Source organism: Cricetulus griseus (assembly GCF_003668045.3).
Source record: "Cricetulus griseus strain 17A/GY chromosome 1 unlocalized genomic scaffold, alternate assembly CriGri-PICRH-1.0 chr1_1, whole genome shotgun sequence".
NCBI lineage: Eukaryota > Metazoa > Chordata > Mammalia > Rodentia > Cricetidae > Cricetulus > Cricetulus griseus.
In genome coordinates this window covers 98,652,363-98,677,505 of record NW_023276807.1, presented here as the reverse complement: position 1 = coordinate 98,677,505, position 25,143 = coordinate 98,652,363, and the positions used below count along the sequence as shown (strand labels likewise).

At 42.0% G+C, this 25,143-nt stretch overlaps 1 protein-coding gene across 2 annotated transcripts in view; it reads right to left on the bottom strand.

Annotated features, from left to right (window-relative positions):
- Nudcd3 (NudC domain containing 3) overlaps nt 1–22,791 on the bottom strand; it is a 94,762-nt gene extending 71,971 nt beyond the window's left edge. Inside the window, exons 1-2 of one of the 2 annotated variants that reach the window (XR_003479677.2) lie at nt 22,318–22,791; nt 15,057–15,379 (exon numbers count right to left, since the gene is read on the bottom strand). Coding sequence is in view for 1 of the 2 variants with exons in the window: in XM_027388177.2 (XP_027243978.1) it covers nt 15,057–15,379; nt 22,318–22,509 (515 nt within the window). In the remaining variant the exon portion in view is untranslated. The remainder of the gene's footprint in view (nt 1–15,056; nt 15,380–22,317) is intronic. The other variant, XM_027388177.2, reaches the window with a different exon arrangement.
- Between the last annotated feature and the right edge of the window lie 2,352 nt (nt 22,792–25,143).

Here is a 25,143-nt window from a genome sequence, read left to right as displayed (position 1 = left end):
AACCTAACTCTAGAGTAGTACCCAGTTAAGCAGGCATCCATGTTCACTCCCACTCTCACTGGCTCACACAGAATAACTTACAACCCTGCAATCTCTTCATGGCAAGTGCCTGGAAGAGGTGTATCATTTCTATCTTTTACACCCTATTTTTTGCTTTCCTTTTATATTTAGATACATAAATATTCACCACTATGTTACAACTGTCTGCAGGATTCAGTACAGTGGCATGACAGGCAGATTTGTTGTCACAAGCAATAGGCTGTATTACACCATCTTTGTGTAAGCATACTCTACCATGTTTGTACAACAGCTAAATCACCTAACTATGCTCTTCTCAGGGCTTATCACTCTATAAAATAATGTGTGACTGACTGTACTCCAAGTTTTTCTCATACTATATCATTTAAAATCCTTAAAACCCTAAGTGTTGTCACTCTATGTTTACCTGACAAAATTAAGGCCCAAGGCCCTCCAGCTGACTCATGAGGTAAGGTGCTGGCCACCAAGCTGGCATTCTCAGCTTAATCCCCAGAATCCACGTGGTGGAAGGAGAGAGCTGATTCCTGAAAGCTGCCCTCTGACCTCTACACGCTGCAGCACCACATGTATATACACACATAAACAAATAAGCAAGGCCCACAAGATGCAGGAAGAGTTAACAATTGAAGGCAGGGCTTTCAGATTCACACCCTCAATTCATAAGCAAAGATAATCTAAGGGAGAACAGATGATGGAACCATGAAGGGGGAAATGATGGCTTTGGAGTATAAAGAAGCTAAACCATAGGGCTGGAGAGGTGGCTTGGAGGTTTAACAGCACTGGCTACTTTATTCTAGAGGACCCAGCACCCAAATGGTGGCTAACAACCATCTGGAACTCCCATTCCAGGAGATCTGAGAACCAGTTTGACCTCAATAGGCACCAGGCACACATGGGGAACACAGGCATACTATGCAGGCAAAGCACCTACACACATAAAATCTTCCTTGCTCATCTTTCATGATGGGAACAGACTAGCACCAGCTCATGTTTCATCTCAGCCTCCAATCAAGGTATCAAGGCTTCATGAAGAAATCTGGTCCACTCCACAGCTAAAGTAGGGAAAGATGAGAAACTTGTAAGAGTATTACAGTGAAAGAAAGTAAAGAAAGCACAGCAAGGGACAACATCTGTAACCCAGCACTTAGAAGAGGAGGCAAGAGAGAGTTCACAGCCAGCCTGGTCTACACAGTAAATTATAAAGTGTTGTAGTGTAACCTGCTGGTAAAGTGCTCATGCTACTTATGAGACACCCCTCCCCTAACCACTCACTAGTGAAATTCATTTGGGTCATAAAAATAAAATAAAATAAAATAAGATGAATGAATGAATGAATGAATGAATGAATGAATGAGGCCAGCAAGATGGCTCACAGTTAGGAGCACTTGCACAAATCCCTAGGATTCACAGTGGAAGAGAGCCAACCCCAAAAGTTACCCTCTGACCCCTACATTGCATACACCCATACAAATAATTAAAAAAATAAAATTAGAAATAAAAGATGAGACGATAAGAAGACTAATTGGGAGGAAGGAGTCAGCAGAAGTGGGAATGGACAAGGGCATGAGAGGTGAATATGATCAAAGTACACTCTAGGCATGTGTAAAAATGTTACAGTGACACCCACTATAGTGCATAAATTAGTAAACAATAAAGACACCCCCCTCAAAAAACAAAAAACCCTCAGGTTCTGGGAAAAATAAACCTTAGATATATTATATCTAAGAAAAGAAGAGGATTGAGCACAAGGGGTCCAAAGGAGAAGACATCAAAGCCAGCATAAAGGGGCAGGCTTGTGGAGAGCTGGGAAGTGTATCCATCTACCATCTGCAGGGCAGAGAACAGAGGACAGCCTGCCTAGGTACATACTGGGGCCACCAGCGAGCAGAGACAGCAAGGGGACCTTCTAGGAGCATCTCAGTGAGAAGGGGAAACAAGAACCACCAGAGACTAGGATCTTAGGTGCTCACGGAGATTCTAGAGAAAGAGCAAAGAACTCCAGCAGCAAGTCTGAACACACTGGTAGGATGGGGATCACCTATGCCTCTGGGCTTGTCTGATCCTGGCTTGAACACCCCAGCTCAGAGAGGCTCACTCTCCCCACTGAAGCTCCCTCCTTGCTCCCCTGACAGAAGACTCTTCAGATCACAAAATCCAGGCTCACCAAGTGCCAAGTGCTAGTCTCTCCTGCAAACAGGTGGACAAAGGGCCTCCTAGGGAATCCTGAGCCCTCCTCTCTCCACTCTGCCTCAGTGGCACTCATCCAAGCTGCAACCAGCCTCCACTGCATCTAAATGTGAACACTTTAAATGTAACAGTCCCTGCTCTTCACAAAACTACAAACCCATGTCCACAGCTCATTTTGCAATGCCACCTGGACCTCTGATCAGCATCAGTACCCTAAGTCAATAAGCCGCAGCCAGCTCCAGTCTCCCACAGAAGCCGCCTTTCTTGTGCTTTAGTGATTGTCAGCTAAATCCTTTCAGTTGCCTGGCAACAAAGCTTGACAGGGAGAAAAATACACAGTTACATTTAAAATTCTAAGTGCAAAAAATACATGTAATTTACTACTAAAGACAGTCATTATATAGTAATAAAATATAATTTATTACTAAACATAATAAATACTAAACAGTTTATACACCTAGAAAACCCAACAAAATTAAGAGACTATTAGGACCTAGAATTCTAGAGACCTGAGTCTCATTTCCAGTTTCTCTACTAGAAAAAAAAAAAAAAAAAAAAAAAAAAAAAAAAACATTAAAATCCCACGGAAGACTTAAAAACTCACCCTATTCTTAGACAGAAAAAAAAAAAAAAAAAAAAAAAAAAAATATATATATATATATATATATATATAAAGATACCAACTTGCCCTAGTCCAAAACATGAATTGAATGTATGCCTATGAAAATTTCAATCAAATTTCTATATAGAAAAATTAATTTCAATAAAGAAAAATCTGGTGAAAATGATAAAGCATGAGTCTCACTAAGTGATAAAATGTATTAGAAATACATGGTAAGGTAAATAGCTTGGTAGTGATAAACAAAAGAAATATACAGTTTAGTGTTTGTAAATAGACAGAATGGGAACTAAGAAAAACCCAGAACCATACACAAAGGCAGATCAGAACCTAAGGTAGGTCAAAAGTGAATGGCACTTCAAAGAACAGATAAGAACAGCCCAGAAATTTGTTCAAGCCACTATTAGAAGCTGGAAAGGGATAGGGTTCCCTCATGCAAGCTGGCAGTGAGACAGCAAATGGGTGGACTCTCTCAGGGGCCAATTAGCAATATCCATCAAAATTTTAAAAAACCTCCTGACCCAGTAATTCCTGTCTGGGAACCATCCAACTGATACACATACACATGCCCCAAGAAACACACACAAACAAATTCACTGCAGAATCATTTGTGCCACAGTGTACTGTAAACAGTTTAAGTACGCCCCCTGAGGACCCATTAGATAATCACCCTAAGGTCCACAGGATATAATACGCTATGGCAATCAAGAAAAACCCTGGCCACATAATCAGTCACTGGAAAGCTTCTGAAAATCCACAAAATTTACAAACCACACCAGAGCTATCAAACAGACCTCTAGTGAAGGGACCCTGCCTGTAATTTTCATTTTAAATCCCCAATGAGGGTAAGGTCAGCTGTGGTGAAGAACCTTGGTGCCAACCATTCAATGGAAAGAAAGCCCAGACTCCATTCCTCAGCAGCAACATGAACACAGGCTACTTTTCTGAACCCTAAGATGGTAGATCGACAGTCCTACCCCATGTAGTTTTAAGGACAGTAAAATCTCACATGTGTGCTAAGGAGAGGGTGCCTGGCAACAGAAAGCACTGTCAGTGCCAACCGCTTATCAAGCACATTTAGGGGATGTGGCAAAGTCAACAGCCACAGATGTGCTGTGTATACACATGTACTGTGTATAATAGGCAAAGTGCATGCACACACGAATAAACTTTCAAAAGATGCTACAGACAAATTGCCTCCAGAAAGAACAATTCATTTCCATTACATAGTCTTGTAACTTTAAAAAATGTTACCCTTAATACAAAACTCTGACTTACAAGAAATAGGACAGAGGACATGCTGAACCAGCTCACAGTCAACAATCAGTAAAATTCACAGTGGCAAGCCCAACAAACAGCCTGATTTTTTTTTCTTTAAAAAAAAAAATGGTTCTGGAGTTTAAAATAATAAAAATAAATCTAAAAAAAAAAGAAAGTTCTGGGGAATAAACCCAGGACCTTGCTCACTGATTTCTTTTAACAAGGATGTTCTGGGGCAGGAGGGTGGAAACTGTCAATTATGAGTCATCAGTGTTTACCATGTTATTTACAGTCAGATTCAAACAAACCATATTATAGAACAATACAAGGAAACTGAAAGTTTAAATACTTGCTGAAAACATTAGGATGAAATGTTATGAGGCAGAATTTGTTTTAAATAACAGAAAATAGGAGAGAAGGTTTGACAATGAGCAGTTAGGGAGTCCTATGCTCTTAGGCCCACTATAGTTTCTACTTCAAATTCTACCTAACAAAAGTTTTAGGAATTACATATATTATGTGTTTGGTACAAAAAATTAACATAAATTACTATGGTACAATTCAAATACAAGTTGGTTGTCAGTAGCACTTCTAGACAGGTCTAAGGTAGCCAGGACTAGCCTCAAGCTCTGTAAGTAGCTGAGGATGACATAGAACTCCTACTCCTCTTGCCTCCTCCCAAATGCTAGGATATACTTGGTGTATGTGCCCCCATGCCTGATTTTCGAAATTCTGGGGACTAAACCCAGACAGGGCCTTGTGCATGCTAGGCAAGCACTCTATCAACTGAGCTACATCTCTAGCCTTACTGAGCTTAAAAGCGTCTTTCAGAGAGTCTGGCTATAGTTAGTTTTTCTTCACAAAGGAAAGCAAATGAATTCATGTTCAGCCTAGTGAAACAGAGCCACTTCAATCTCCAACAACTCCAGCCCTTCCCTCTAATTGTAAGATCTTAAGCAAAGCCCTTGGCCATGGTAGATCTTAATTTTTTTCATCTGAAAAAAGGAAGCAGATCAGTGATTATCATGATTTTGAAAAACACATTTTTCCAGGTTACTGAGCCATGCTCTTCCTCCATCCCCAAACCCTCTGATGAACCAGGACACCAGGTAATTTCTGATACAGCTTCAATGTCCAAAAAACCATAAGCTATTGCTTTCTAGAAACAAAGCCTGTTAAGTCTCACTATGAAAAACAAATCAAATGAACTGCCAAATAAAAAATAAAAATGCACTGACTGTTAATCCTGCAATCCTAGCACTAGGAAAGCTGAGCAGGAGTTTTAGACCAGTAGGGGTTAGATAACTAGATCCTAACTCAAGAATAAATTAGCAAGTAAATCATCAAGTGAGCAAGCACTTTCTAGAAGGCAAAAGTCTTCCTAGCTGTGACTTAAATCAGGTTCTCTGTAGGCCTCTCATGTCTGAGCTTCCTTTAAAAGCAGGGATTTCAAGGTGAGTTGTCTGCAAGATGAAACAGCAGGAATGCTGGGGCTCGGTCCCCAGGTGAGCTCCAGGGCTCTGAACCGAAGGCAGCAAGCAAATGCCCCTCTCTACTTACTCCTAGCTCTACTTGTTCTCTTCTCAGCACATGCTATGTATGCACCCTTGTCCAAGGGCAAGACTCACTCCTGGCATATTACACCCATTAGTGTACAGTAGGAATACAAAGTATTAAAACAATGCTGAAAATTCTCAAGCTACACTGTTCAGCAAAACAGAAAGACATGTCATAAAAGTTTACAAATATACATATTTAGGGACTGGAGAGTTGGTTTAGTGGTTAAGAGCAGCACCTGCTCTTCCAGGAGCCAAGTTCAATTCCCAGCACCCACATGGCAGCTCACATCCATCTGTAACTCCAGTTTCAGGGAATCTAACTCCTTCACACAGACATACATATTAAAAAAAAAAAAACAAAAACAAAAACACATACATATTTAAATGTATGCATATGTTTACATACATAGGAAAGACTACAGAAAATATCTCAAAAATTTAGTGAGGATTAGTAAGATTTTCTTCATTTACACAATTGTCTATTTTCCAAATATTGTTTCTCTTTTCTAGGACAAATGACTTCCTAGCCCCTGAGTGATCGATCACACTAAAAGGTCTTCAGTGTTTACTTTATTCAACCCTCATGACAACCTACAGGATGGGCATGGAGTGATTTCTGACTATGCCACATGACTTTACCAAGGAACTGTCTACAACAGGTATCTGAACAGCAAGTGGAGAACTGCATAAAGATAACCAAGGGACCCAGCTTTCACAGGTAGTGTGACCACACCCAGAGAGCCTGAGGCACAGGTCTCCCTCTGACAGCCTGCCTAAGAAACAGATGATCAGCTCATGAGGGCTAAGCACTCATTAATAAGGCTAGGAGACTTAGAAACAAGGTCCCAAAGAGCTCATAAGTCCCTCTATGACAGAGGTTTTCAGCCTGAGGGTCACAACCCATTTGGGGGTTGCATGTCATGAATCCTGCATATCAGATATTTACATTACAATTCATACAGTTATGAAGTAACAATGAGAAGATTTTATGGCTGGGAGTCGAAGCATTAGGAAAGGTGAGAACCACTGCTCTATGACATGATGACCCAGAAAGAAGACTGAGGTCAGCCAGGCACAGTGGCACACGGCTACACAACTAGGAGGTAGAAGCAAGACGATTGCTGGGCGTTGGTGGTGCACGCCTTTAATCCCAGCACTCAGGAGGCAGAGGCAGGCGGATCTCTGAGTTCGAGGCCAGCCTGGTCTCCAGAGCCAGTGCCAGGATAGGCTCCAAAGCTACACAGAGAAACCCTGTCTCGAAAAACCAAAAGGGTTTCTCTAAGGGGCTGGAGAGATGGCTCAGAGGTTGAGAGTACTGACTGCTCTTTCAAAGGTCCTGAGTTCAATTCCCAGCAACCACATGGTGGCTCACACCATCCGTTATGAGATCTGGTGCCCTCTTCTAGTGTGCAGATATACATGGAAGCAGAATGTTGTATACATAATAAATAAATAAAAATCTTTAAAAAAATAAAAAATAAGAAGCAAGACGATCAGGAGGAATTCAAACCAAACCTGGCTAAATAGTGAGTTTGAGGCCAGCCTGGGTAATATAAGACCCTATTTTTTGTTTTATTTTTTTTCTTTTTTTTTTTCTTTTTTTTTTTTGTGTGTGTGTGTGTGTGTGTGTGTGTTTTCAAGACAGAGTTTTTCTGTATTGCCTGTCCTGGCACTCACTCTGTAGACCATGCTGGCCTCGAACTCAGAGATCTGCCTCTGCCTCTGCCTCCCGAACGCTGGGATCAAAGGCGTGCGCCACCGATGCTCGACCCTGTTTCAAAGAAAAAGAAAAAGAAAAAAGAGGAAAAACAGAACACAACAAACAAACAAAAAAATGCTGGTGATAGAGCCCAACAGAATGCTTATGTAGCACATCCCACAGTTTGATCCCAGAACAGCAAAAGTCAAGCATGGTATTAGACTACCAGGAAACCTCTTCCAAATGATGTAATTCCCTTCCCAAGAAGTGTCTAGGCCCCTGTAACACCTAGGCACAAAGGACACACTGCTGAAAGCATGTAAACATACTAATGGCTTCATTTAGTATCGTATGTCAACTACGTGAAGCAGCTCAGACATCATGTAGTTCTACGATGCACTTTCCTGACCCCACCACTACTCTGCTTCCCTGCATAGGCAGAAGGAACAGACACAGGCTCATAGTAATGCCTACTCAACATGACAGCATGGGATCACTCATCCAGGTGATAACTGAGGAACTGATTCTGTGTTTGTTGTGCTGCTTCAAGTTTGGGGTGGGGAGTGGGGGACCCTTCCTTTTGTTTATCTGGTTATGGTTTTTCTGTTTTTTTGTTTGTTTGTTTTTCCTTGATTTCACCAGCAATTTTTTCTCCATTTTTTTATTTAAATTAGAAACAAGATTGTTTTACATGTCAATCCCAGTTCCCTCTCCCTCCTCCCCTGCCCCCCACTAACACCCTACCTATCCCATACTCTTTCTGCTCCCCAGGGAGTGTAAGGCCTTCCATGGGGGATCTTCAGAGTTTGTCATATCCTTTGGGATAGTGCCTAGGCCCTCCAGGGTGTAAAGGTTTATTTATTTATTATGTATATAGTGTTCTGTCTGCATATACCTCTGCAGGCTAGAAGAGGCACCAGATCTCATCACAGATGGTTGTGAGCAGGTTGCTGGGAATTGAACTCAGGACCTCTGGAAGACCAGCTAATGTTTTTATTTTTTTATTTTTTTTTCTTTTCTTAATTTATTCTTTTTTTTTTAAGATAAGAGTTTCACTATGTCACTATGTAGTCTAGACCAGCTGTAGTAATTTATATTCTTTTGGTTTTTTTTCTTCCCTCTAGCAAGACAGAGTTTCTCTGTGTAGCCCTGGTTGCTCTGGAACTCACTCTGTAGACCAGGTTGGCCTCAAATTCAAGAGATCCTCCTGCCTCTGCCTCCCAAGTGCTGGAATCAAAGGCTTGCACTAGGTAACTTATATTCTTATTGCTACTTTCCCCCCTCTTCCTTCCTTTACAAGGAATTCTGCTCATGATTTCTATAAGGAAAAACAGAACTGCCACATGCTGTCAAGATCCTTTCATGAGTATCCCCAGACCCAACCATAGCTTTTTCCACTGCCTATAGCAACACCTGCAGGTGGAGAGCCTGAACTGCAGGTGCTCTGATAGCTTGGCTCTGAGAAAAACACAACCCAAGTTTGCCAACTGGATGAAGCCAAGAGGTGAACCAAAACAGGCAACTTAAAAAGGGTGATTATAACTAGCATGAGAAATGTGGAAATCTGTATGTACCTTCTTTCCACAGAACTAGTCATGTTCACAGGCTATGGTCACTGGTCAATTACAACACAGACACTGAGACTTGAAACAAAACAAAAACAGTATCTACTATGGGCAACTCCCAAAACTATGATGTATGTTATAGTCTTGCACAACCAGGAAATTTTTTTGTACCCAAATGAGTGGAAAATGAGTGAGTGATCCAAGAACCCTAGCACTTCTTTTCTTTTTGTTTCTTCTTTTCCTCACTCCTTAAATGGAATTTCACTGTGTTGCTCAGGCTGACTGGTCTTGCAAGCTCAAGCAATTTTCCACCACAGCCTGTCATGTAGTTGGAACTAAAGGCATGTGCCAGGCTCATCCCTGGAGAATTTCTGACTTTCACTTGATATATGCCAACAGTGAAAGTAGAGCGAAAACAACAATGAGACTTAGGACAAGTGTAGCTTATTAGTGGGGAAATATTAACAGATAGAAAAATTAGGTCAAATTATCATTTCCTTCAAATATTCCCCTTAACTGCCCAAAAATTCCTGCACTTGTAGCTTTCTGTGTAAAAACTCTACATCATTATACATAAGTAAAAATGTATACTGTAGCCAGGCATGGTGGTACATACCTGTAATTCTAACATTTAGAAGGTGGAGGCAGAAGGATCAAACAAGGTTGAGGACAACCTGGGCTAGACAGCAAGATTCATCTCCAAAGAAAAAAGAAAAAACAAAAATTGAAAAAATAATTCTAACAGAAAAAATTTAGTAAATGCCCACAAAATGGCTCAGATGGGTAGAGCACTTGCCACTAAACCTGATAACCTGAGTTCAATCCCGAGCACCCATATGATGTAGGAAAGAACTAATTCCATGTGCTGTGGCACTGACATTTGACACACACACACACACACACACACACACACACACACACACACACACACACTATATTATATATATATATATATATATATATATATCTGTCATGGCTGTGATGATGACACACGTCATAAACTATATTCCAAAAAAGAGTTCATTGCACTGCTAGGTAAATTATGTTTCAAAAGATACAAAATGATTGCTTCCCAGACTTTTGGCTGTGAGGAACTGTTAAATACACACAAAAACATGGAAGTTTAATAGCCAGGCATAGAGGCACACACCTTTAACCACAGCAGGGAGAGGCAGAGGCAAACAGATCTTTTTGAGTTGAGACCAGCTGATCTACATAATGAGTTCCAAGCCAACCAGGGTTACCACATTTGTTTTCTCAAAAAACAAATGAACAAAACCAGAAACAACAACAAAAACTCCCAAAACAGCTTAAAATAAAAATGCATATACCAACTATAAATACGTTATTTATTATCCTGTCTTTCCCCCAGCACTTATGCCAAATTTTGTTAAATAAGCACGTCATGGGGCTTTACTGAATCAGAGAGGGAGTATCTGTCAAATCTGTACAGAACAGCAGCAAATGTCTAATACAGGTCATCAGAAACAGCAATAAAAAACAGGGTGTGTGAAGAAAGAGCAAACAAAGCCAGACATTGGAACACACACCTGCAAACCCAGCATTTAGGAGGTGGAAAAAGTCAAGAGTTCAAGATCACTCTAGACTAAGACCTATCTAAAAACCAAGGGGGTAAAGGAAAAACAAAAAACATAAAAAAATAAAAATAAAAAAAGGAATCAGTAGTCAAAATCTCAGGTCCTGGGAAAACTGTCTATGGAAAGAGTTCTCAGAAGGGGACCTTGGTGTGGTCCCCTGAAGACTCTTCAATTATTTAACTGACAAAATGACAAATCTTCACATCTACCATAGATAAGTAAATTGGTGGAGGAACTTAGGATCCAGCTCCAGGTGGAACAAGGAAAAGGACAGGCAGCCTTTGACATCCCATTTTCAGATGTGCAGAAATAGTTTCAGCTGCAGCTACAGACTATGCCTCAACTTGTAATTAATTTATCCACTGTCTGAACAACTGAAGGATAAGATGCTGCAGTACTAAGCATTGAATGTCAGGACAGTAGAAGTCTAACCTAAGCCGCAAGTAAAAACGTTGGTCTCTGAAGCCAATGTAAATCTTCACTGACTAAAAAAATAAAAAAAAAAAAAAACTGACTCTCATAATACAACATCAGCAATCTTCAAGATCACTTTATAAACAGACAGGCAAACCATGTTTTGTTGCATGTAATAACAATGTAAGATATTTTTTTGTTTCATTTATGAGGCAGTTCTCACTCTTGTAGCCCAGGCTGGCCTTATACTCTTTATGTAAATTAGGCTAGCATCAAACTTAAGTGATCTTCCTGCCTCTACCTCTAAGTGTTAGCTATAGACACATGAGGAAACTTTTCCGAATAACTGAATCCCCCAATATTGAGAAGATAGACCCAAAACAGCAAGTGTTAAGATAAACAAGCCCTAGAATAAAAGGTCCTAAAGGTACATCTTTTTGTTGTTGTTTGAGACAGGGTCTCATTATGTAGTTCTGGCTGTCCTGGATTTCACTATGTAGATCAGGAAATCAGGCTGGCCTTGAACGTACAGAGATCCACCTGCCTCTGCTTCTAAGTACTGAGATTAAAGGTATGCCCCACCACACACAGTCTAAAGGTACATTTTAATCTTCTCCACCCACACACATACTGAGCTTCTGAAAGTCATGCTAACCTGAAGGGAGGAAAAATGCCTTCAAGAACAAAACTCAACACTCTTTAAAAGGAGAAAAGGAAATACAGCAATAACAACACAACAATCATGTCTAATATCCAATCAAAAGTTACCAGGCATGTAAAGAAGCAGGAAAATACCCAAAATAAAAAGAAAATTCATCACCACTAGATTTGCCGGAAATAAAAAAGTTCTCAAGAGGGGCTGGGAAGATGGCTCAGCACTGGCCCCTCTTCCAGAGGACCCGATTCAATTTCCAGCATCCACATGGCAGCTCACAACTGTCTATAACTCCAGTTCCAGGAGATCCAACACCTTTACATTGACACATATGCAGGCAAAACACCAAAGCACATAAAATTAAAATACATCATTTTTTAAAACATTTTATTTATTATGTATACAATGTTCTGCCTGCATCAGATCTCATTACAGATGTTTGTGAGCCACCATATGGTTGCTGGGACTTGAACTCAGGACCTCTTAAGAGCAGTCAGTGCTCTTAACCCCTGAGCCATCTCTCCGGCCCCAAAATACATCATTTAAAAAAAAAAAAGAATTGTATATCTTTTTTTCTTAAACAAATTTTTTTTATTCTTTGGGAACTTTCACATCATACACCCCAATTCCACTCATTTCCTAGTCCTCCATATCTGCCTCTTACCCCCATTAGTATCTCCCTAAAAAGAAAATTTTAAAAATATTAATTAAAAACAAGCAAACAAACAAAAACTATTTTGCTCCTCCATCTTTCCTGCCTCCCCAACATCTCTTCATTCATCTTTGTGGCACTGGAAGCTGTGGTATGTAGCACAGTACACCCTTTCATCCACTCAACTTTACTTGAAATGTTTTTGCAATGAGTTGTTGGTCTTGTCAAGGTCCCTGGCTTCTGGTACACAATCAATGCTGGACCCTCACAGAAACTTCTCTCAGATATACTGCTGTTGCCCCTAGTCATGGAGTTCCTGCGATTAGGGTTCCACAGGACCAGTACTTACTTTTTTTTTTTTTCTTTTAAAGATTTATTTATTTATGTTCTACTTGCATGGGTTCCTGCATGACAGAAGAGGACATCTGATCCTATTATAGATTGTTGTGAGTCACCATGTGGGTGCTGGGAATTGAACTCAGGACCTCTGGAAGAGCAGGCAGCACTCTTAACCCCTGAGCCATCTCTCCAGCCCCCAGGTCCAGTACCTTCACACTCAAACAGGTCGTAGACAGCATAGATGGTGGGGTGGGAAAATTCAAAGCCCTGGATATGGGCTTGGGTGATAGCTGATTTGGTCAGTCCAGGCCAGTGGGGCAGGGCCAGAGCCAGCTCTCCTAGGCCCATGGCACCAGAGCCAGCTCTCTCACACCCATGGTGAGGGATGAGGCCATCTCTATGGAGTATGGAGGAAAGAGTTCTTAAGGGCTGTTTCATATGGAAGCTTATGACTATAATCCCAGCACTCAGAAGCCTGGGGCTGGAAGATTGTGGATTCAAAGCCAGCCTGGACTACATGAAAAACTTGAGGTCAGCCTAGGCTACAGAAAAAAACAAACAATACAACAACAACAAACTAAAAGGAAGTATCAGATTTCCTCCTCCAATTTTGGATTTCAAACCTTTATCACCGTCCTTTTCTTTCAGAACTCCATATGCAAGACCAGCTTCCCTTTCTCCATCAACTTGTTCACACATCCAACAATTGTTTCCTCTAAACTCCTTATTTAGTATCTTTACAAAACTGACTTTTACCTACTCAGTAATAAGCCATTCCAAGTTGTTTGCTTCACTAAATGGAAACTAAACTCACACTCCAAAACCAGGTTAGAGTACAAGGAGTAAGATAGAACAGAAGCTGGAGATGAAAGAAGCAGTCCTGTCAAAAAAGGAAAAGTAGATTCATCTAGAAAAGAGACAAGCCAGCAAGATCGCAGCTGACCAGCAGACACTGCCACAAGCTTCACAAGGAGGACTCACTCTTCTCACTGGGAAGGGCTAGGTGCACTCAACCCCTGGAAAGTGAAAGGCACACCATGAGGCGTGATGGAGACAAATGCTTTATACTCAAGCTCTGTCATTGGTTAGCTGCCTAACTCTTAGCTCATTTAAAATTCACAAAAGCTCTACAAGATAGGTTTAAAGAATCTCATAGAGAAGTGAACTAGAGAGATGATGGTTCAGTAGTTAAGAGCAATGGCTACTGTTCCAGAGAACCTGAGTTCAATTCCCAGAAATCACACGGCAGTTTCCAAATGTAACTAACACCCTTGTCCAGCTTCCACAGGCATTGACATGCATGTAGCAAACAGTCATACATGCAGGCAAAGCACCCATACACATAAAATTAAAAATAATAATAACAGTAGATCATGAGAAGTGACATTGCTTGCCCAAAATAATATGTTTAGAAAGTAGCAGGGGCAGGTTGTGAATTGAGGCCCTACATTAAGCTATTCTTCAGATATACATCAGTCCTTGAAGGGAGAAAAACATTAAGAATCAAGATCTGAGGATGTTCCTCAGTAGTGGAGGATCTGCCTAGCAAATGTGAGGCCCTAAGCTGAATGCTCAATACTGATTCAAACCAAAATCAAGATGCTGTGGCTCAGCCTACACACAGATACAGTAAGGGCTTTAGTAGGCAATAAATGCTCTAATTCTGGCTCTGACCCTCAACTGGCTGCATGACTGTGAACAGATCATTAATTTGTCTCAAACAGTGGAAAAGCAAGAAGACTAAAGCACCCAAATATGCAACTAAAGCACTGTTGTGCAGGTTGCAAACAGAGAAAGCAAAATAAATGCTGAGGTAAAGAAGTAGTGTTGAACCTGGAGCTGGAAGGTGACACTGTAGTGCAATGACTGGGCAGCTGAGGAGGAGCCAGCAGCATCAGACACGTGGTTCTAAATGAAGACTCATATGGTATCCACAACTCCATAAGTCAGGTGCTAATTTACAAAGTTCCATGACAGAAAAACTCTTTCCCAGAAATTTTCCAAACAAGTCAACATTTGCTCTAGGAATGATTCAGAGCCTATTAAAATTACATTTTAGGTGGCTGCCAAGATGGCTTAACAGGTAAAGGTGCCTGCCACTTAGCTTAACAACTTGAGAAGGTCCTTGAAGCACTTGGATAGAAGGCAATCTGTCACTAGGGTGTCGGATGCAGCTTGAAAACAGGAGATTAAGATACAGGCAAGCACAGAGGAAGGTGAAAACATATGAAGACACAAGAAGAAGGCTGTCTGCAAGCCACTGATAGAGGCCTTAGAACAAACAATCCAGACAATACTTTAATTGTGGATTTCTAGCCTCCAGAACTATTAGAAAGTAAATTTCTGTTATTTAACCACCATCCCACCAAGACATAACTGTTATCTTACAAACCACACAAAGCAAAAACCAATCATAGGCAAACTTAACCACGGCAGAGAAAGGAGGACACTGCAGAAGAGCCGCTCCTACCTGGGGAGCACTGGGGGTTCCTTAGGGCCTTCAGCAGCACTGCTAACAGTTCCTGGAGCTTCTGCCTCCTCCAAGCCATGGGCCACCTTGTGGTCAGGGCCCTGTGGGCCTGGGGACTCCAACTTTTCTACTTCCCGAGGCCCGCTCAATTCTGCAGTAGCATCAATCTCTACCTCCTGCACTGGAACTGGCACGGCTTCCTTCTCAGCTGCAGCAGCTGCCACAGCCTTGGCCTCTTCTTCCTTTTTTCTGATTTTCTCTTCAAGTTCCTTCTTCCTTTTCTCATCATCCTGGCGAGCCATGTGATCAAATGTTTTAAAGACCTAAAGATGAAGCATCAATCCAACAATCAGTTCACCTGCCCCCATTAGACCATACATCAAATAGAAATATAACAAAATCTACTAAGAACAGAATTAGCAGTAAACCAAAGCAAAATGGAAATGTTCTGCAACTTCACCAAAAGCTGGTAGGAACTGCTCCTTCTCCATAAGGTTCCAAAATTAACAAAATCAAAAACAACTCTAAGTTAACAAAACTTGCAAACCTAGAGGATGCAACACTAAACAGGTATAGTTGTCATTACTTTTACCAACCTTGCCAGCAGTGTGAAGAACACACTATCCTGGTAATGTGGATTCATGAAGGTACCAGAGATTCAGGCTTAAAAAGTAAAAGAAAAAAGAAAAAAAAAAAAAAAAAAAAAAAAAAAAAACAGATAGCAGGCAGTAGTGGTGCACGCCTTTAGTCCCAGCACTCGGGAGGCAGAGGCAGGTGGATCTCTGTGAGTTAGAGGCCAACCTGATCTACAGAATCTACAGAGTGAGTTCTAGGACAGCCAGGGCTACACAGAGAAACCCCATCTCAAAAAGAAAGGAGGGAGGGAGGGAGGGAGGGAGGAGGAGGAGGGAGGGAGGAGGGAGGAAGGGAGGAAGGGAGGGAGGGAGGGAGGAAGATGTAACTGAACTTCAACCTACAAAATGCACTCAGGCTTACCAGACTACTGCTACCCTTTCCGAAATGACAGCTGAGGGGATATAGGAGTGGGCACTTGATTCCATAAACACCCGCTCTGGGCCTACAGTGTGCAAGGAATGCAAACTCATTCTGATCACCTGGGACTTCTAGCAGGACTTTTCCCAAGATCAGGGCCTGAATAGTCCTCCTTTGGTATGTAGTCCTCCTTTAACTTTTCTGGTACATAGTCACATCCATGAAAGTGCTGGGACCATTAAACAGTTACATCTAAAGGGTTGGGGATGTAGATCAGCAACAGAATGCTTGCTTAGTCAATGAGTTCCATCCTCAGCACTACACAAGTACAGATTCACACAAACAGAACTTCTATATGGAACCCTGATGCCCTGTTACAGACTGTGGTGGGAAGGAATATTTCTGAAGTAAGAAATCTATAGGAGGAGGATCAGGTTCTCAGTTGGTCTGTAAAAAAGGAGTATGTCTTCCATAAGGGCCACTAGAGGAATCACCACAGCTCCAAGGAGTAGAATCACCAAGAAAAAGCAAGTCCTGCATGAGGCAGAGGTAGAAAAGTTGTGAGAATGGCCTGGGACATGGGTGGGAATGACCAATTCCAAAGGGCTAAGACACTATAAGCATTCACTAGCAGTGTCTGAGCACTGCTTAGAAGACAAAACTAAAGACAGGTGCTGATGTACAAACTATACTTTGTGCTTCTACAAACAGTCTCAAAACTCTCACAAAAAAACCTGTGAAAAAGATCACCAACATCCTAAAATGAGGAAAAATTGGGTTCAGACAGGTTAAGTAACCTATCATGGCCTGTCAGTGAAAGGAGACAGTGAAAAATTATACAGGATACAACAAACAGTAAAAGGCAATATAACCAGAAATAAAATAAAATAAAACCCTAAAAGGTGAAAACTGGAAACAAAGGCCAGGCATGCTAGCACATGCCCTTAATCCCAGCACCCAGAAGGCAGAGGTAGGTGAATCTCTGAGAGTGCTAGGCCAGCCTGATATAAATAGTAATTGATACACAGCAAGTGCCAGCCATGGGTATACAGTCAGATCCTGTCTCCAAAAACAGAACAAAACACCTACAGACAAGCCCAAAATCATTTCTACTCCACAAGTAACCACTGGTTTGACTAGCTTCTCTCCAGCATCCATGCTAACAAGTATCTGAGTCCTTTGTGCTCAAAACCACTCTATCTCTAATACCTCAAATCTTCAACTGAAAAACAAAAGTGGGCACATAGGAGTCTTCTCCCATAACCTCAGACTGCTACCACAGGCTGCTCTAAACCAAGGCCTGAGTACTCATTCTTCCTGAAGCCTTTCAAACTCTGCATGCTGAGCTGAGCCTCTTCCGCCTGCCCTCTGCCCCACCTACTTCTCAGGCCACTCCAGAGCTCCAGCTGCCATATGTTCACAGTACTCACCTTGCTCAAGTCAGAGTCCTAGCCTAGAATAAGATGTCCATGACCTTCAATAAGCCATCTCAGAGGACAAAGTGAACTACTTGCCTAAGCTTTTCCAACAGTTTACAAGAGGAATAAGATACAGGTGCTTTCCTGATTCTCCTTACAAAGACTTCCACTAAGCAGTGATTCTTACACTGGATTCCAGGAGTTATCAACTGTACAGACTGACATGTCAAACAAAACTACTTTTTTCTTAATATTTTCTAATAATGGAACAGAACAAAATTTTCACAAACTTCACTCCTGTTATAAGACCTTAGAAGAAGCTAGGAGGTGGTGGTACACGACTTTAATCCCAGCACTTGGAAGGCAGAGGCAGGTGGATCTCTGTTGAATTTGAAGCCAGCCTGGTCTACAGAGCGAGTTCCAAGACAGCCAGGGCTACACAGAGAAACCCTGTCTATAAAAAAGCCAACAACAACAACAAAAAACAAAACAAAAAAGACCTTAGGCGGTGGTGGCATACACCTTTAATCCCAGCATTCGGGAGGTAGAGGTAGGTAGATCTAGATAGGTAGAGGATGAGTTCGAGGTCATCCTGGTCTACACAGTGAGTTCCAGGACAGCTGGGGCTGTAACACAGAGAAACCCTGTCTTGAAAAAGAAAAAAAAAAAAAAAACCTTAGAAAGTAAGATACCTTACACCAACAGTACTGTATCGGTTTGCTTTCTATTGCTTTGATGAAAACATCATGATCAAAAAAAGGAACTTGGAGAAGAAAGGGTTTACTTGGTTTAGAGGTTCCAGTCCTTCATCAGGTGAAGTCAAAGCAGAAACTCAAAACAGAAACTAAAGTAGATATTGTAGTAATGACACCTACTGACCTGCTCAGCCTGCTTTATTACATAGCCCAAAAGCTCCTGCCCAGGGATGACACTGCCACAATGAGTTGGGCCCTCCCACATCCATCATTAATCAAAAAAATGCCCTGCAGACTTCCTCAACTGAAATTATCACCTTCTGAGACACCTTGGTTTGTATTAAGCTGACCAAAATAAAATAAAAACAAAAACAGCACATACAACAACACTCCACTCCCCAAAATTCCAACAGGATGCTCACAAGTTCCACAAAAACACAACCAAACTTTCTCTGTCTATATTCAGAGACGCTGGGTATTACAGTTGAAGAGAAGAAGTCACAGGAAGGAATCTTAGGATCTGAATCAGGAACAAGAAGGAGGAAAAAAAAAACAGCAGATGAGTAAAAATGATGCTGTGTGGGTACTAAGTGACTCATCTAACTGATAATTAATATCACTCCCTTATCAATAATGAACCCACCTTACAAGCCTCTTGCCAAAGACTTTCTGTAAATTACAAAAATTAAAAAAAAAAAACTCACTATGATCTACCCAATGAAAATATTCAAGAATAGGTATTTTTTACTTGGGAGGCAGAGGAAGGCGGATCTCTGTGAGTTTGAGACCAGCCTGGTCTACAAGAGTTAGTTCCAGGACAGCCTCCAAAGCCACAGAGAAACCCTGTCTCGAAAAACAAAAAACAAAAAAACAAACAAACAAAAAAATGTATTTTTTTTTTTAATAGTTTGAAAGGGTTTCTCTGTGTACTAGCTAGCCCTGGCTGTCCTGGAACTCATTCTGTAGACCAGGCTAGCCTTGAACGCACAGAGATCTACCTGCCTCTGCCTCCCAAGTGCTGGTATTAAAGGCATGCGCCACCACATCTGGCTAAGAATATGTACTTTTTAAAAGTTTCTTGGTTGGCTGGGCATAGTGGCACATCCCTTTAATCCCGAACTCTGGAGGCAGAGGCAAGCAGATTTCTGAGTTTGAGGTCAGCCTGGTCTATACAGTGGATTCCAAGCCAGTCAAGGCTTGGAAAATAAAAGATTTTATTTATTTATTATGCATACAACATTCTGCTTCCATGTATATCTGCACACCAGAAGAGGGTACCAGATCTCATTATAAATGGTTGTGAGCCACCATGTGGTTGCTGGGAATTGACCTCTGGAAGAGCAGTCAGTGCTCTTAACCTCTAAGCCATCTCTCCAGTCCTAAATTTTAATTAAAAAAAAAAAAAATCCAAAAACTCACATCAGTTTAAAAGTCTGTTTCCCAGGGTCCAAACCAGTGAACAATAAATATTTGTTTGAAAGTAGAAACTGAAAAGAAAAAAAAAGTCTCTTGGTCAAGGCTAATGGTTGAGAAACAACCTCGGGGTGGGGAAAGGGGGTAAAGACAAACAAAAAACTCTTAAACCTATGTTTAAGACTGTCCCAGCTGGGCAGTGGTGGCACACGCCTTTAGTCCCAGCAATTGGGATTCAGTGGCAGGCAGATCTCAGTGAATTTCAGCCTAGCTTGGTCTACAGAGCAAGTTCCAGGACCAACAGGGCTACACAGAGAAACCCTATCTCGAAAAAGAAAACAAAGCAAACAAACAAAAAAGACTGTTCCCTGGGCTTCAGTGAAATCCAGTGCCCTTCACTGTGACTGTTCCTCAACTATCCTCTTTTGACTCTTCTCTTTCAGACCTCAACAGTCCCTCCGTCTCCTGCAAGATCCAGTTCCTCAATTGAAACAGCTTATAAGTCAGAACTTGTCTGCAATCTCAAACTCAACTTGTCTAAAATCAAAAAACTAATCCCCGCCTCCCAATCCAAGTGACAGTGCAGTTAATGAATGTCACTGTTCCAGTCACCCAGATTTGGAATCTTGGAATCTTTGGTCCATCTGTCCCCTTCCTCTGCTCCTGCTCCCTACCTCCAAAGGAATAGTCACCACATTGCAACCTATCTTTAAGAGGTAATTGCTTTACACTTACAGGGTAAATACATGCACTACCTCTATCAGTTCATCAGAAAAAACAAGAGCCAATCCCTCAAATTACATTAAAGCTAAAATAAGATATACTACACCAGAAGGTCAAATGCCAGCTATGGGGATATAATCTTTTCTCCACCAAACCTTTCTACAACCAAAACAGAAGTTTCTACCCTACTATGGAATGGTTAAATATCAGAAGAGAAAGATTTGGAATTAGAAAACTGAAGTCATGAGTTCCAGCTATGAGGAAATAGCTTAGTGAAGTTCTTGTCCCATCATTTAATTTAACCTTGTTGATCTGGCAAGTCAAATTCAGAGAGACTGTGAAGATCAAGTGGCAAGACTTCATTATAAAGTAACATAAGGTTCCATTTCAGCAACCTCTCACACTCTCCAATTACTTAAATGGCACTTGGGCCACTGATGAGACTGAGTTACTCCAGTAACTTATCAGTCTCCATTCTGAAACACAGCCTCATCATCAAACCATCCCACCCATTGCCTCACCATTGTGTTGATAGTAGAACATGCTAAGCTTTGGTTTCTTCCACTGAGGAACTGAGGAAAGTAACAGCTGATAAGCCCACAGACTGGAGTAAGACTTCAGAGGTAGCAGGAAGCACTTTACAGACACTACAGAATCAGATTATAATGGGCAAGTTTGATGCTCCCCTCAATACTTTTTTGTGTCTGTTTTAGTTTGGTTTTTCAAGACAGGGTTTCTGTGTAACAGCCCTGGCTGTCCTGGAACTCAATTTGTAGACCAGTTGACCTCGAACTCATAGAAATCCATCTGCCTCTGCCTCCCAAGTACAGGGATTAATGAATGGTGTGCCAAAGCACACCCCTGCAATACTTTAATCTCACCAAAAAAATCTATTTCCTACAACCTTCCTCAATTTCATAACTATCATCTCTATTAATTCCTTCCAAACAGCTCTACCACACAGAAAACTAGCACAGTTCTCTATTGCCCTCTGTGCTTTATTTTCTGAACCATGTCATGAGTAGACAGACCATTATTTAAATACCCACATCAAAGCCTATACTACAGCTGAGTGTTAAGTGTATTCATTAAATATTTGCTTCCCCACCCCCCAGACAGGGTTTCTTTCGGTGCAGCTTTGGAGCCTGTCCTGGAACTCACCTTGTAGACCAGGCTGGCCTTGAACTCCCAGAGATCCACCTGTCTCTGCCTCCCTAGTGCTGGAATCAAGGAGACTAAAGGCTTGCGCCACCACTGCCCAGCTAAATGTTTGCTTATTACTACACTCAACAATGTCAACAATCCCAGCGCTGGAGAGTCAAAAGAAGGAGAATCTTAAATTCAAAGACATCCTGGTCTACCTGGCAAGTTCCAAGCCAACCTGCACTACATAGCAAAACCCTGTCTAAATACAAAACAACTTTTAAAAGTCGGTAATTAGTAACGCTTCAAAAGCAATAGATTTAACCTGGGACGTACAGATTTAAATCCAAATGTAAATTTCATAATCGATTCGATTACACTGGACTTCGTAGGTAACTGACAAGCGGCCACACCCACCAATCAATACATACTGGTCATTCTTGCCACCTCCTGAGCCCGGGCATTCTGAAATATTCAAATTTCTGCCGCTATGAAAGTCCTTCCCCTCCAGCCTGCACGGTTTTAATACAGCCTAGCAAAAACCCCTGTACCGTACTTGGGATGACCACAGGATGCTGAGAGGCCCTCAAAGGCAGGCTGGCAGCTTCCAACACCTAAAAATGTCCCTCATAAACCTAGGCTGTTCCCAAAGCAGCGCGCATCGCTGACAACTGATTCGCGCTTCAGATAATGCCTGACCATTTACACAAAATCACCTTTGGCACCTCAGAGAGAACCGCAAAATCTGAAGGGTTGGGATGAGGAGTGGCGCTGGTCAGAGGCGTAGGACGCAAACCAGGGGCAGAACTGGCGCCGGGAAGTAGAACTAGAATAAGGTTCTGCAGGACCCCAATGGCCCTTCGCTCCCCACCTCACCTGCAACACTAGGGCCTGGGCGGCCCCGGGCGGGAAGCCCATGCGGTCCGAAGGGTGGCGAAGCAGACGGTAAAAGTCGGTCTTGCGATAGAGAAAGCCGAAGAGCACGCGCAGAAAGTCCTGGACATTGCCCACGTGCTGCAGGATGCCCAGCAGGGCCTGGTCATAAAGCTCAGCAGCCCCGGGCTCCATGGCTCCGCTGCCCGAGGGACGCGAACACAGTGGGCACCGCCTCACACTGGCCGATTGGCCACTTCCGGCGTGCGTGCCTAACGGCTCCCCCGGACAACGAGGACGCGGAACTTCCGGTCCGCGCTTGTTACTGCTGGTGGTAACCTATTGTCCTCCTTGTTGTCCTGCTGTATCTCCTCCGCCGCGATATCTGCCTAATAGAGACTGGCATGTACTCAGTATGGGTACTACATGCAAGAGCAGCCATAGTTGCGGTGCGGAGGGAGCTTACCAGCCATGTTTGAAGAGGGCGGAAGCATTGGGTGACGGCAACATGACGTGTGCACGGGCAATGTTATCACGTGGTCTGGGAGCCTTTCTTCTTTATAGATTGAATTCCTGCCTAGGTATCCGGAGTACCTTCTTAAAGCCAAGGCAGCCACGTTTTGGTTTTGAACCAGAGAAAAGGGAAGGAATATTATAGGTTTGTATAGAATTTATATTAATAACAAAACTATGAATAAGACGTAGAAGGTTGCACCAGAAGAAATTCAAGGTGACTTGAAAGGTTAAGAAAAGTGTGAAAAGCTCAATGAAGGAAAAAAAAGAGTTTGGCATCTGTATCTGCATGTATGTGTATGTGCGTGTATACACATGTTATTCACAATAAGTGTTTGTCAAAGTATAAATCAGTGTAAAGCTGGTTCAAAGGTCATTCTGAGACTCTGAATATAGACATTTAAAGAAAACATTTGTGTAAAATTGCCCAGATGTGGTGGTTCATGCCTGTAATCCGAGCATCCAAATTCTAGGCCAACCAGGGCTACAGAGTAAAACCCTGTCTCAATCAACCAAATAAATAAAGACTAGGGACACATGTTAGATCTCAAACCCCAGGCAAATGACTAAGGTGCCTATTAACACATCAAAGCAGACTCTGGCCACCAGTCTCCCTCAGCCCTTTCCTGTTACAGAGTCCTCCTGGCTGCCATACCCAGCCCCCTACTGTATCGACTGGGCTTTCCCTTCCTCCTGCTTCTCTGATTCCTGTATAACCCAGCCATTTTAGTTACAAAGTCATTTTTGCCCTTTTGGCCTCTTAAGTCTCCTGGCCTATTGACTCCAGTTAATACAACTTCCTCTCCCCTCCCTCTCCTCACATGGCCTGTTCAGTATACCAGTCATGTCCACTTGTTGGGGGACATTTATACACTATATGAAGATATATTGCTCTGATTGGTTTAATAAAGAGCTGAATGGCCAATAGCTAGGCAGGAGGCATCGGTGGGATTTCCAAGCAGAGATAGAAGTGGGAGGAGATGACTGAAGGGCAGGTGAGATGCCAACAGGCGATTGAACATATAGAATGAAAGAAAGATAAAAGGCCACATTGTAAAATGTAGATAATAAAAGCAGGTTAATTTGAGTTATGAGAGCTAGTAGGACAAGCCTAAGCTAAGGCCAAGGTTTCATAATTAATAATAAGTCTCTGTGTCTTTATTTGTGAACTGGCAGCCCAAAGAAAAATCTGACTACATCCACTCTGAACTCTCCCAGATGCTTCTGCCTCTGGCTGTGCTCTCCATCATATCTACAATAAACCTTCTCCTCCAATAAACCATACCTAGGATCAGTCATGTTCTTTTTATTGGTAGAGTGTGTGACTAATGTGCAGAAGGCCCTGAGTGCTGCATAAATTGCGTATAGTGACCCATGCCTGTGAACCAAGCACTAGGAAGTTGGAAACAACCAGAAATTAAAGGTTTACTTACTCATCTACATAGCCAGTTCACAGCCAACTTGGGCACCATGCAATCCTGTCTAGAAAAAAATAAATAAAAACTTTTTTTGTTGTTGAATTGCATTTCTAGGAGACTACCATCTACAAATTAATACACTTTAAAAAAAAAAAAAAAAGCAGTGTCTCACTATGCAGTCCTGGCTGGCCTGGAACTTGCTGTGTAGATCAACCTGTCTCAAATTCACAGAAATCTGCCTGTCTCTGCCTCCCAAGTGCTACGAGTAAGGGCATATGCCACCACACAAAGCAAAATACTTACTTTGTTTTTGTTTCCTTGTGGCCTAGGGGATCAAACTCAGGGTCTTGAGCTTGCTAGGCAAGTGCTAAGGCACATCCCCAGCCTGAACATGAATCTTTTTTTTTTAAATCATAAATTTTAACCTTTATTCATTAACATTTAATAAACAAATGGCCCCAAGAAAAGTGACACATTGTGTTTATTCATTTCATAAGGTTTTGTTTTGTTTTTTCCTTTTTTATTTTACTTTTAGAGGCATTCATATTTACATATCCATCCCCCCATTCCCTCATCCTCCCATCCTCCCATGTTCCCCACCAAACCCCTCCAACACACTCCCCACATTCAGAGGGCTTGGTTTGGTCCAATGCTGGTTCCCCAGCTTTATGACCAGGGTCTCCATGCTCTCATTAGGTCAGATCAACTGTTTCTGCAGGATTCTCCAGCACCATCTTGGCTCCTTTGCTCATCCCTCCTCCCTCTCTGCAACTGGATTCCAGGAGTATGGTTCAGTGCTCAGCTATGGGTACCTGCTTCTGTTTCGATCAGCTACTGGATAAAGGCTCTCAAGCAGAGGGCAGAACCTGAACATGTATCTTAATAGTGTTTGCAAATT